Consider the following 14,925-nt stretch of genomic DNA (forward strand, 5'->3'; position numbering starts at 1 on the left):
TACCTACCTACCTACCTACCTACCTACCTACCTACCTACCTACCAACCTACCTAACTACCTACCTACCTACCTATCTATCTATCTATCTATCTATCTATCTATCTATATATCTATCTATCTATCTCTATATTACCGTATTCGTTAGTTGATGTGGTGTCTTCGTCAATATTGTCGTCATCATCATCATCTTTAAAAAAAATAATATATTTAATTATGAAAACAAATTAATATTCAGATAAAATCAGAGCAGACAAGGTGCGACGTGACAAAATATGTTGGTCACCAATGGGTCTTCGACTCTTCGCATTAACTATAAAACTCTTCAATCATCAGACTCAATGTCAGTGACACATGCCAGATGGGTATGGAGTAAAATTAAGTAGGTTATAAAACACATTTTATGTAAAACAAATTAAATAAAATTATAAAAAACAATAGGGAACAAAGTTACAGAGAGTTTAGTGTTATCACACAAACTCAGAGCCGTCCCCAACTGACGATACACACACACATCACACGGCTTAGTTAGACTAAAAATTTTCTTCTTTAATATGAGAAAGTTGCCGAAGGTTAATGGACATCGGCACACGATTTCTTGTAGATTTTCATTGAATAAAATCATTTCAAATGACGTCATAAGACAAAAAAAAAGTTTCAATTACGTCACACGGCCTAGTTAAACTAAAAAGCGTATTTTTAAACACAAAAGAGTAGACAAGGGTAAATAGTCTATGGCGCACGGATTTATTTTTATAGCAATTCAAAAAAAATCTAAACAGTCGTTAGAGGGGACGATTAAACCAGTAGGACAAAAACAACAATGGGATGTCTAAGGATCGATTTCATTGCACTGTCAGGGATGGAAGAAAACTAAAAAAAGCGCATGTCACTATCTAGATTTATACACTCTTACTGAGAAAGAATGGCTGTATATGTGGAGTTATTTCCATTATTCTGTATCATGTTTTCTCTCCCACGTCCCATTCTCGGATCAAGTTTCCACAATGTTCATGGTCCATGCAAATATACGCAGGGCCGGTCCTAGGCCACTGCAACCTATGCGGTCGCAGTGGGCCCCGCGCTTTCATAGGCCCCGCGCTCATTCTAGGTGAAGTTATTAAATTACAGAATATATACGAAAAAAGTCATGGAAATCTCCTGATTTTATTAAAATCTCCTGAAAACTCATAAAAAATCTCCTGAAAAATAGTCAAAATTGTCATTTGTGGGTATCATTCATTGCGGAAAACGCAAATCCTACGCGCGGTAAAAGAAAAAAAGGCATTGTCACCTTTCATGTAATAAAATGTAATAATCGGGCGAATTTTCACCTTAATCGGAAGTTACATTTCTTTATTTACTTTTATAGTCACTGGCATATAAATATGCCATAGGTTGCAAGGTTCGTAAATTAAAGTTAATTTGATCGCAATTTTCTTCATAGTAAAGAATAAATACAACTCAAAGTCGAATTTATTTTTATTCTAATACAAAATCATAATTTTCACTTATTATCATTGTTCCCACCCAGACTAGGCCCCGCGCAATCAGTTTCGCATAGGGCCCCGCAATTGTTAGGACCGGCTCTGAATATACGAATCAACAAAAAAAAAAAAAATTGAGGAACTGAGGTTCTTTTCCTTGGATAAAGCTTTGCTTTTTTTCTTTTTTTTTTTAAATAAACTTTGTTAAAGCTTTGAAGCTTACCTTTGTTATTTTCTTCTTCCTCGTCAACATAGCCATCACAGTCATTATCTATCTTATCGTCGATGACCACGGTGCTATTCGAACATTGTACATCTCGGCTAATTGCCTTTGTAGTCTGAATCTCTGATGTGAAATTTGGATTCTTCGAACCAAATAAATCATTACCAGGTACAAAATAAAAAAAAAAAAAAAGAAAAATGGAGATGTCACTATCAGTAGAGCTAACAAGAATAACGTTAAAACTAATTTTTAAAAAGAGAGAATAATTCCTTAATGCAGCTTACAGGGCGTTTGCTTAGTAATTGCTAGATTTTAAAAAAAAGGCAAATTTTTTTACACCCCCCTTCCGAGAAAGAATCCTGGTTAAGCGAATGTATAGATCTACTAGACCAGCGGTTCTCAATCTTTTATTCTCGGCGACCCCTTTGTACAACCCCCCACTCTGCCGCGACCCCTTCCCCCCCGACACTCACATACAGCAATAGAAGAGTAAACAAATCCAATCCATATTTTCGATGGTCTTAGGTGACCCCTGGCAAATCGTCAATCGACCCACAAGGGGGTAGCGACCCACAGGTTGAGAACCCCTGTACTAGACTTTATAATATCCCAATGACAGGCCTTTAGATCTATACCTAGAAGACGATGCATACTATTTTCCTGAACAGTAATTTATTTTACTCTTTAATCAATTATATCTTACATTCGGAAATTCCCGAGCGCGATATTCCTTTCAAAACCGATATTGCATCTAGACCTAGAATCCAAGATATAGATCTCTAGAACAATTTATCTTTTTACAGTTTTTTTTTTCTTGAAAAGTGATAACCGTCAAACTAGAGTTTTCCCCGTGTGGGCCAACGGGCTAGTAATTCTTTTCTCAGCGAAATACACCAACTGTTAAATTTCTAGGAAAGTCGTTATTTGAGATCAGCTGTCCAGATTCCATGAAGGAGTGACTTGAGTTGAGTTATTGTAAAAATGTCTCCTTAAAGTCAAGTGAAGTTACAACCAAATTTAGAATTTTCTTCCAAATAGCGCTACAGCACAATATCCTGATTTTTTTCTCCCCCCCCCCCCCCAAAAAAAAAAAAAAAGTGCTGGTGAATAGAAGATCTCCTATTCCCTGAAATACATCAATAAAGCCCAGGGAGAAGCCCGGGGAGGGGAGTGCTCAAGTGTTTCTCAGTTTATTTGCATAAATTCCTGCATGATTTCCTTATTCATAGGACCCAGTGAGATTTTGAGGATAGGGTGAACCAAACTCCCCCCCCCCCACCCCCACCTACAATAATAGCAAAAAAGCTAAAGCAAAACTACTAACCCCTCCCAGGGTAAGAAAGGGGACTTTTATGTCAGGGGGGATATGAATCCCGAAACATTTCTCCCTGGTCACGCTTTATGTGCATTGACTAACGCTATGTAACATGGGCTGAAAGTGTGTACCTTGCCTTTCTGTGTGCACATAAATTGGCTAGATTCATACTAAATAGGGTGACTAGGCTCAATTTAAAAAAAAAACTCAACTGGTTTTGGATCAGTGATTACATTTGTAATAGATCAAGTCTAACAACAAATAATCTATGCGATTATAATTTTTTTTTTTTAGAAAGCTTATATCAACTCATTCTGTCTGTCTCTCTGTCTGTCTGGTAAAACGTTTGTGCACGTTATTTCTCCCACACCCAATCTCGAATTACGCTGAAATTTAACACAACTATTTCTCTTAACTGACAACACAAAATAAAAAATAAATTAATTATAAAAAAAAAAAAAAAATAACAATGTGATTTTATGCAAGCTTTGTAGAAAGTACTTACTGTGGTCGACTGAGGTGTCATAACAGTTGTAAGACTATCTTCAGGTTTGTCAATAAAGAAAGGCATAATGAAACGCTGAAGCGTATTATTCCCGTAGAGGTAGCAGCCGAAGGTCTCGTTGGCTGTACTGAGGATCTCGTAGGTGTATCGTTTCTTCGTGTCTTGCACTTCCAGTTCCACGTAGAAAATTGCCCTCCCATGATGATTAGATAAACTTACTAAAGGAATAGTAAAACTGAAGAGAAAAACAGAGTATACCATTAGCTAAACTTACTAAAGGAATAGTATAACTGTAGAGAAAAACAGAGTATATCAGCACCCCAATCAATTTCACGCATATCACTTTAGGGTTTAGGAAAATTCGGATATGATTTTCTTTGATTATTTTTTTGGCGAATTGGCACACTTAAGACCACACCATAACCCTCCCCCCTTCCCCAGTGAAAACAAAAAGGGTGTTAAAAGCTATAGAAGTTTCAATTTAAGTATTAAAATCCATTTATTTATAACTAAGCTTAAATAATTCTAGCTTGACTTAACTCTTTCTCTCCTAACTAACGATACCAACGTTGATTCCACCAGAATGTGCTAAATAATTGCGGAGAGAAAGAGTTAATAAGTTATAAATAAAAAGAAGAAAATAAAAAAAGGATTGTTGTATCAATTAGTTTGGATCAGTCATGAAATCAAATAGGTCATAAATCCAGACTAACAATAAAATAAAAACAACAACGGGGGAACGACCTGAATTCAAACTTATGGCTCAAGCCTTCTCAGGCTTCTCAAGCCAACACGGTTACCATTCTGCTAGTGGAGAGCTTATGAACATGGAAGATTGTATAGTGTCTCGGTGAATATAGATCTTAAGGGATCTTTAAAAATATTTAATGATGATGAAGAGCTTGATTTGTCTCTAGTATGACTCAGACGACAAAAAAGGGGGACTAGTTCAGCGCACACCACTACTTCAGACAATTACAAAATTCTTTCCCTTGTTTGAGCTAACAAACAAATAATTTATTACCAACTAGTCGACTGGCAGCGTAGCATACGCCGCTATTTTGCAGGGCCGGCCTTAGGCCACTTCAACCTATGCGACCGCAGTGGGCCCCACACTTTCATAGGACCCACGCTAATTCTAGGTGTAAATTATTAAATTAAATCATTTTATAACTTATAACAGATTTCCTGCGATCGCATGATTTACCAAGAGCTCCTGGAAATCTCCTTAAATTGCAAAATATACAAAAAAAAGTCATGAATATCTCCGGAAATTATTAAAAATCTTTTGAAAACTCATACAAATCTCTAAAATATATAGACGAAAATTGTCATTTTGGGGTGTCATTCAGTATGGAAAACGCCAATCCTACGCGCGATAAATAAAAACGGCATTATGCATTACCCGTAATTGTGGAATCTGGTGAAAGAAGCTTCTCGCGCCTCAAACTAATGAAGAATTACGAAATCCGTTTTGCATAGGGCCCCACAACGGTTGAGTCCGGCCCTGCTCTTTACTGACGGGTGATTACAGAGTAGATTACTTGTTCTCATCCTCCCCTTTTTTTTTTGTCGACCCTAAAACTATGTGGGGTAGAAATAAAAAAGAGTGATCTTTCCATGACTTCTTGGTCACAATGGTTAAGTCCGGCCCTGCTATTTTTTGACGGGAGAATACTACTTGTTCTCCCCCTCTCCTCTTTTTTTCGTGTGGTAACTCTAGTCCGACTTGCAGAAAGAAAAGAGTGATTTTTACTTTACTTCTTGTCCAAACTCTTGAGCCATGAAGAGAATATATATATATATATATATATATATATATATATATATATATATATATATATATATATATATATATATATATATATATATATATATATATATAGATAGATAGATAGATAGATAGATAGATAGATAGATAGATAGATAGAAGATAGTTACCTAACAAAGTCGTTCATTTTTTTTTAAATTGATTCTTTTGTTGTCAGGTAAGACAAATAATTGGAATAATTTTAGCTTGATCCGAGAATGGCTATGGCAGAAATCAAGTGTACAAACGTTTCACCAGACACACAGACAGACAGACAGACCGAGTGAGTTGATATAAGCTTTGTAAAAAATATAACAAAAACAAAAAAGGTGTGGATAGAAGATATTGTACAGATTTCTTACTATCAGAGCTGAGAAATGTATTTTACAGGCCTTTAGATCGCACTTTTCGTCTTAGTAAAAAATAAAGTCTTATAAAAGAATTAATTACAAATAATTCATTAACTAAATGAGTATTGTTGTTTATCGATTCATCTTTAGTTAGAAACAATAATACACTCAAACGCCTGTAAATAAATTACCATTAATTAATTGTGTAATTCAGTGATGCTCAACCTTACTAGGCAGGCGGGCCATTTTTATTTCCGACACTGGTGTCGCCGGTCACGTCAACAAAAATTTAAAAAACAAGGAAATAGACAATGTACATTTTTTTTTATATTCAGAACCCCGTGAGTCTAGTGCTTACATTAAATCATGAGACGTTTATCCTAAAACAACTTTTTGATATCATGCTGTTTGAGATAAGCTTTGAATCTAGAATTGTAGATGTTCGTCCAAGACACGATGATATAACACAGAAGATTCATCACTGAAAAGGTTTGTCCTCACAAATAGGCTCTGTTTATTATTGTAATCATCTTTAAACGTTTGTGCTACAGATTTAGAAAGGTCTCCGCAAGCAGCGCGGATTAGATATCAACTGTCTGAATCACTTGAAATTCGTCAAGCAGGGATGTCTAGCTTTGAAACTCGACCAGTTCCAGTTGCAGTGCTGTCTGGGCCATGGGCACATTGGCCGCAGATCGATGATGGAATAACAAACATTATTCAATATATCACGCACATCATCGCACGGTGCAGACTTCCGCTCAGGCTTCTCAAGCCAACACGGTAACCACTCTGCTAGTGGAGAGCTTATAAACATGGAAGATTGTAGAGTTATCTGTTGTTTCTATAGTCTCGCCCCTTTTTTTTTCAGGTCTGTGTTCATTACGACTCAGACGATAAAGGGAACTAATCCAGAGCATACCACCCATTGACTATTACAGAATACTTTCCCTTGTTCGAGTTACCAAACAAATAATTTAATACCAATGGCTACTTTACTCATTCGTTAATTTCAAAAAAAAATATTCTTTTAATGTCAGGTCAAAGAAATAATTGTGCAATATTTCAGCTTGATTCATGACTGAGAAGATTTGTCAAGCAGGGATGTCTAGATGTTTAAGTCAACCAGTTCCAGTTACAACTCTTGTCTTCGCAATTGACACATTGGCCGATGATGCCCCTACAAACATTGTTGTATCTATCACGATCATCATCACATGGTCCAGACTGAGACATACATTTTGTTGGTGAATTATTCAATGAAGCCACAGAGACTCGGCTTTATTTGACTTGACAACTTTTCTAATAGCTCTTGCTGTCACCTAGGCTTGTGGCACCATCAGTAGTCACTCCCACTAATATCTCCCAAGGAAGATAAAAAGTATCTCTGTGATGGTCGACAGGACTTTGCCAGAAGAGGTCCTATGCATACTCCCTCATAGCTACTAACTTCTCAGATTTCAAACCTGCTGTTTGTACCGAGAATACATATCAAGATTTTGAGAGGTATCAGATATGTCGGTAAACTCGGCAATGGAATACATATCAAAATGTATATGTACTTTTAGTATTTCAATGGAGATTATTACTCATATTTTTCACTAGCTATTTAATTGTTATAGGAAAGGTTGACAGCTTCAGGAATAATTTCTTACAGCATTGCTAGCAAGTCATTTTCTATTCATTAGACGTTGGAAAAATGACTTCATGTTTCTACTTAAAATATGATCAACTCTGTAGCGAGCTAGCCCTACAGCCGACTCATTGTAGTTTCTTGTTGGTAAATATTCTCATCAATCTTCCACCCTAGGTGTACAATCGCGTATCAAACCAAGATTGCAGTCTTAGGTGTTTGGTTTCATACATTTGTTGAAGTTCATGTTCTTTAAATGGAGCTACTCTTTCTTTTTAAAACAAATATGATGGCTTATTATCAGTACCAATTCATTTACCCTAAGGTAGGAAAAGATTTTTTTCAAACTATTTTTTTTTTGGTGTGTGTAGAAGGGATTTTCTAAACTTTGGAACGGATGGACCACGTCGCGGGTCGGATATGGCCCGCGGGCTGTATTTTGGGCATCATTGGTCTGATTGGTTACTTTATTTTTATTGATTCATGCCTTGTCTAACTGATCCGAGAATGGGTGTGGGAGAAATAACGTGTACACACTTTTTACCAGACAGACAGACAGACAAAGTAAAAAAAAAAGGTTTGTAAAAAGCTAACCAAAAAAGACTCCTACCTTAACAGATCTTTTTTATTGACTATAATTTGCGCATTTCCTGAAACGCTCAAAATGATCAGGAGATAATTTTTAAACTCATTTGACAACCTAAACACACACACAAAGAAAATGTGCAAATAGAATGTTTAAAAAATAAAAGTTTTGTTGTTAACTAAAAGGTGCAAACAATATTTGTTTGATTGTTTGTCCTTGCTAAACTCGTAACCTTTACATTTACCTAACCCTTTGTCTACTGGACCGTTGGGGCAACATGCAAGACTCCTCGACCGTCTTTCTCCATTCCTATCTTCCTTTTGTCTTAGTTAGAACCTCTTTCCATGGCAAGCCCGTACATTTTTTTATGTTGCCCTCCCATCGGTTTCTCTGTCTGCCTCTTCTTCTTTTTCCTGGTACTGTTCCCTGAAGTTGGGTCTTTTAGAGCCCAGAATATCTTGTAATATGGCCATAGATTTTAAACTGGCGTTTTTGTTTTTTTTACGATAGTTAGCAGGTCATCATTGGGTCCAATCGCTGCAGTAAACCTGTCTCTAATCTCTTGGCTTGTGATGCGGCATGGAAAGAACTCGTAAACAGCACGCCAAATCAGCTCTCACCATTTCACAGGTATACAGTTTTACTGTCATAAGAGTTGAGCTGAAACTTGAAACTCTAGGCGTGCAAGCCCGAGAACAATAATAATCATAATTTAATTTATAGAGCTTTATAGAGCGCTGTTAACAAGCCAGATGTAGGCTCAAGGCGCTGTGATAGCAATACAAACATAAACTCGAGAAATAAAATAACAAACTAATCTAAAAAGTGTTAAACAGATAAGTCTTAATGTTCTTCTTGAAAGTAGTGCAGCATATTATCTGAGATCAATGGGGAGCGAGTTCCATACCTTTGGTCCGTGCCCTGAAAAAGCCCGCAGACCGTAGCTTTTGAGGGACAAACGTGGCACCACTAGACGCGTTAAGTCCATTGAGCGCAGGGCTCTCTGGGGGACATATGGAGTGATCAGTTCTTTAAGGTACAAGGGCATTTCGTTATCATAGACACACTTATGACAAATTGTCGCCACCATGTAGTTGATTCTCGCTTTCACATGAAGCCAGTGTGCGCAAGAAAGTATTAGCAGAATCTCGTCTTGTTTTTCATGCGGCATTGTTCTGAATACGTTGCAGCTTGGCGATTTTGTCATCGGGTATAGCTGCTAGCGCGGCATTGCAGTAGTCAAGGCGGGAGAGTTTGAATGCCCCAGCTAGCAGTCGTTATAGAAGGCCTGACCACGGGGTAATGACCTATTGGTCTAAACTGGTCACATGTTGTGACGTTGCACGTTTGCCTAAAACGAATGGTCACTGTAAGCCTAACTGAACGAAGCGCTCTGTCTGACAGAGGAGCAAGCTAATATACAGCTATTCCTAAGGGGTAACCCGTACGCCTTTCAGACCTTCCGCTAGGTCGTCGACGGCTTACGAAAGTGGTATGTGGCTGTAAAACGAGAAAACAGCTTTACTTTCCCCATCTAATGTCAGGTACCCATTAGGGGAGTCCAAAAAATAAAATCTTCACCGAGATTTATACCTGAGACCAGGGCCGGCCTTAGGCCACTGCAGCCTATGCGGTCGCAGTGGGCCCCGCGCTTTCATAGGCCCCGCACAAAGTGTACATTATTAAATTAAACCATTATAACGTATATAAAATAACAGGGTTTTCACGACCTCCTGATTTCCCAGGGCCTCCAGGAAATCTCATGAAAAGTCAAAATATACAATAAATTCCTGAACTTTTTTTGAATGTATTCAAATCTCCCGAAGAATAGACGAAATTGACATTTTGGGGTGTCAATAAATAAAAAGTGGCATTGCGAGATTTCATTTGATAAAAACGTATTGTAAAGACGAAAGTTGGCCTATTTTCTAATTCAAAAAAAAAAAAATTGACATTATGCTTATCCCTACCCTAGGGACTAGGCCCCGCGCGATCCGTTTCGCATAGGGCCCCGCAAATGCTAGGGCCGGCCCTGCTTCAGACCCCCTCCGTTCGGAAGCTGATCGTTTACCCTTCAGTTACCCTGTCCTCAAATTTTGCCGCTATTTACAAAGCTACGAAGATGTAAAGTCTTACATGACAAAGTACTTAGATTGAAACAGATGCGTTGGCAGGACAGTGCAGAGAAACGTGTCTCCGTCTTTAGAACTGGATAGCATGATTACCACTTGCATGAAATAATTGCTTTCAACCATAAAGTGTTTGCCCATGAGCTGTGGAAAGAGTTTTTTTTTTAAAGGTTAATCTCTCCCTTCCTATATAAAACCCAAAAAATAATTACAACAAATAGATTATTTTATGGGTTAATTTTTTTATTCATTCGCGTAGTGCCACTAGTTATAAATACTTATGCAAAGTTTTAAAATGATCCGAGAATGGGAAGTATGGGTGTCCCGCAGACCTCACGCGACAGTCTGTGACAACCTCACTAAGGGGTCGAGTTAAAAAGAGACATCCTTTTGTATTTTAACTTATTTCCCATGCACCGGCGTTTACGGTGCACACCAGTGCTCTGCCTAGAAATGGGCCGAGGCTGGAATGCTTATGGTGCACACCAGTGCTCTGTCTAGAAATGGGCCGAGGCTGGAATGCTTATGGTGCACACCAGTGCTCTGTCTAGAAATGGGCCGAGGCAGGAATGCTTATGGTGCACACCAGTGCTCTGCCTAGAAATGGGCCGAGGCAGCAATGCTTATGGTTCACACCAGTGCTCTGTCTAGAAATGGGCCGAGGCAGCAATGCTTATGGTGCACACCAGTGCTCTGCCTAGAAATGGGCCGAGGCAGCAATGCTTATGGTGCACACCAGTGCTCTGTCTAGAAATGGGCCGAGGCAGCAATGCTTATGGTGCACACCAGTGCTCTGTCTAGAAATGGGCCGAGGCAGCAATGCTTATGGTGCACACCAGTGCTCTGTCTAGAAATGGGCCGAGGCAGCAATGCTTATGGTGCAGTGCTCTGCCTAGAAATGGGCCGAGGCAGGAATGTAAATATTAGTCTCGGGCTCAAGCTACAGCACTGCTACCTACTAGCTATATCCAAGTTTTGGTCTTCACCTTGGTCTTGGAGAGAGACTCGTACTACAGCTGTTAAGACCTAATACCTGCACACTGGTATGGGGGGCTACATCGTCATCCCCATGATAGTATGTACCCACAAAGTATATTAACTCTGATCTTTAAGCATAGCCATGTGTAGGTTTGAATTACCTTAACAAAGTTAGAATCAGATGAGTAACTTTGAGTCGCCCCAGAGTCTAGGTGTATTACTTTGAAAGGTTGACTGAATGGGCTAAAAGCGTACAGGATGCAGTCCAGCAGCAGTATACAGAACGTGAAATAGATAAAGTTATTGGCTCTATCTTCAGGAAGCACAAGATCTGAGAAATAACAGATAGCAATATATAGGTGAGCCCAAAAATTGAGATTTTACTTTAAGACATTAATTTGAAATGACGGTAATTATATACTGCGCAGTGATAGATAGATAGATAGATAGATAGATAGATAGATAGATAGATAGATAGATAGATAGATAGATAGATAGATAGATAGATAGATAGATAGATAGACAGACAGACAGACAGACAGACAGAAAGACAAATAGATAGATAGATAGATAGATAGATAGATAGACAGACAGACTGACAGACAGATAGATAGATAGATAGATAGATAGATAGATGGATGGATGGATGAATGAAAAGATAGATTTGTTATTAAGAACATTTAGAAACAGATTTACTTGTGTAGCGTATCTGTGAGTTCTTGCCCCGAGAACAGATTCCAGTCACTATTCCGAAATATTGTGTTGCGTGAAGTCGAAATGCTGCGGAATGAAAAGATCAAGACGCAAATCGAAGCAGACGACAAGAGCAGACTGGAGGAAATAATTCTAACTTCATATTGCGCGTCTCCGATGTTTTACATGTCGTGTTTCCGATGTTCCTTCCGAAACCTCCAGCAGGACGACGGGAGATGGCAGCGGTCAGGGTATGAACCCGGAATCATCGAGACCACCGAACGACGGTCCAGAGAGTATGCCACCGAGACCAACCGTTATAGAAGGCTTAAACACTGACCTGCAACGTCACAACCTGTGGGCAGTTTAAACCAATAGCTCGTTGCCGCATCACAGGTAGGTACGACGTGGTTATGCCAGCGCTAGTGTGGCAAAATAAATATGTAGGTCAAGGCTGAGGCTGCGTATCCACGGGAATAACTGCATTGGTCATTAATATTCGGACTCGAAGTCGTCTTCTTATCATTAGTACTATATAGAGCTAATAGGATAGTGGATATGTATGTTGACGATCTTGTAACATCTAGTAGTTTAATGTGTGTTAAGTATATTTCTATATTGATATTGAATGCCTGTGGGTATTTGTTAAACTTTCGGTTTACTTTTTATTTAAAAGAAATATATTTAACGTTTCTTTTCTGAGGAGGTAATTGCATTGTTTTGTAGAATCGGTGGTCTATATGAAAAAAAATATAAACAAAATCCTTAAATTAAACAAAATAATTAATTACCAATAATTATTTGACTAATCCGTTTATTTTTTTTTAAATTCATGTTTTGTTAGGTACAATGAATAATTGTGTGAAGTTTGAACTTCATCAGAGAATGTGTGTGGGAGAAATAGCGTGTCCAAAAATTTGTGTCGGACAGACAGACAGACGGATGGATTGAAAGATACATAAGCTTACCTATCATGGATTTTTTAGATTGGAAAGCCTGACTACATGGAACGATTTTAAAGCCCTCATTTCTATAATGAAAAAATGCGAGACGATAAACGTGATTGTATGATTGAGATTGGGAATTCAGAAAAGGAGAGATAAACGTGATTGTATGATTGAGATTGGGAATTCAAAAAATGATCCATTTAAATATATCGAGGGATTGTTAACACTGGAGAGTACACAAAGAAAAATACGTACAAACCTTCGCGATTACATTTCTCATTAACTTACTAATGTTTCACTTAAAATACTATCTATCTATCTATCTATCTATCTATCTATCTATCTATCTATCTATCTATCTATCTATCTATCTATCTATCTATCTTTTTATCTATCTATCTATCTATCTATCTATCTATCTATCTATCTATCTATCTATCTATCTATCTATCTATCTATCTATCTTTTTATCTATCTATCTATCTATCTATCTATCTATCTATCTATCTATCTATCTATATCTATCTAACTATCTATCTATCTATCTATCTATCTATCTATCTATCTATCTATCTATCTATCTATCTATCTATCTATCTATCTATCTATATCTATCTATCTATCTATCTATCTATATCTATCTATCTATCTATCTATCTATCTATCTATCTATCTATCTATCAATATCTATCTATCTATCTATATCTATCTATCTATCTATCTATCTATCTATCTATCTATCTATCTATCTATCTATCTATCTATCTATCTATATCTATCTATCTATCTATCTATCTATCTATCTATCTATCTATCTATATCTATCTATCTATCTATCTATCTATCTATCTATCTATCTATCTATCTTTTTATCCATCTATCTATCTATCTATATCTATCTATCAATCTATCTATCTATCTTTTTATCTATCTATCTATCTATCTATCTATCTATCTATTTATCTATCTATCTATCTATATCTATCTATCTATCTATCTATCTATCTATCAATCTATCTATCTATCTATCTATCTATCTATCTATCTATCTATCTATCTATCTATCTATCTTTAAATGTATTTATCTTTAAATTTATTTATCTTTAAATGCTGTCTATCTATCTATCTTTAAATGTATTTATCTTTAAATTTATTTATCTTTAAATGCTGTCTATCTATCTATCTATCTATCTATCTATCTATCTATCTATCTATCTATCTATCTATCTATCTATCTATCTATCTATCTTTTTATCTATCTATCTATCTATCTATCTTTCAATGTATCTATCTATCTAGCTTTCAGTGTATCTATGAATCTATCTATCTATCTATCTATCTATCTTTAAATGTATTTATCTTTAAATTTATTTATCTTTAAATGCTGTCTATCTATCTATCTATCTTTTTATCTATCTTTTTATCTATCTATCTATCTATCTATCTATCTATCTATCTATCTATCTATCTATCTATCTATCTATCTATCTATCTATCTATCTTTAAATGTATCTATCTTTAAATTTATCTATCATTAAATGCTGTCTATCTATCTATCTATCTATCTATCTATCTATCTATCTATCTATCTATCTATCTATCTATCTATCTATCTATCTATCTGTCAATGTATCTATCTATCTAGCTTTCAGTGTATCTATCTATCTATCTATCTATCTATCTATCTATCTATCTATCTATCTATCTTTAAATGTATCTATCTTTAAATGTATCTATCTTTAAATGCTGTCTATCTATCTATCTATCTATCTATCTATCTATCTATCTATCTATCTATCTATCTATCTATCTATCTATCTTTAAATGTATCTATCTTTAAATTTATCTATCTTTAAATGCTATCTATCTATCTATCTATCTATCTATCTATCTATCTATCTATCTATCTATCTTTAAATGCATCTATCTTTAAATTTATCTATCTTTAAATGCTATCTATCTATCTATCTATCTATCTATCTATCTATCTATCTATCTATCTATCTATCTATCTATCTATTTATATATTTCAAATAACCTACAATATTGGTAAAGACAGCATCTTATGACCTATCGATTCTACGAGGCTATACTTGTTTAACAGTTCACCTTGTCATCAATAAAAACAATCTATGTTATGTTATGTTATGTTATATTATCTTATGTTATGTTATGTCATGTTATGTCATGTCATGTCATGTCATGTCATGTTATGTCATGTTATGTTATGTTATATTATGTTATGTTATCTTATGTTATGTTATCTTATCT

General features: G+C 36.2%; 1 protein-coding gene across 1 annotated transcript in view; it reads right to left on the bottom strand.

The window, feature by feature from the left end:
* Positions 1 to 14,925, bottom strand: part of LOC106058838 (uncharacterized) — a 44,505-nt gene that overhangs the window by 15,184 nt on the left and 14,396 nt on the right. Inside the window, exons 6-13 of the mRNA XM_056017800.1 lie at positions 12,676 to 12,737; positions 11,711 to 11,794; positions 11,176 to 11,345; positions 10,044 to 10,180; positions 7,932 to 8,021; positions 3,529 to 3,763; positions 1,709 to 1,850; positions 135 to 188 (exon numbers count right to left, since the gene is read on the bottom strand). Of these exons, the coding sequence (XP_055873775.1) occupies positions 135 to 188; positions 1,709 to 1,850; positions 3,529 to 3,763; positions 7,932 to 8,021; positions 10,044 to 10,180; positions 11,176 to 11,345; positions 11,711 to 11,794; positions 12,676 to 12,737 (974 nt within the window). The remainder of the gene's footprint in view (positions 1 to 134; positions 189 to 1,708; positions 1,851 to 3,528; positions 3,764 to 7,931; positions 8,022 to 10,043; positions 10,181 to 11,175; positions 11,346 to 11,710; positions 11,795 to 12,675; positions 12,738 to 14,925) is intronic.

Source organism: Biomphalaria glabrata, chromosome 18 (genome assembly GCF_947242115.1).
Source record: "Biomphalaria glabrata chromosome 18, xgBioGlab47.1, whole genome shotgun sequence".
Lineage (NCBI taxonomy): Eukaryota > Metazoa > Mollusca > Gastropoda > Planorbidae > Biomphalaria > Biomphalaria glabrata.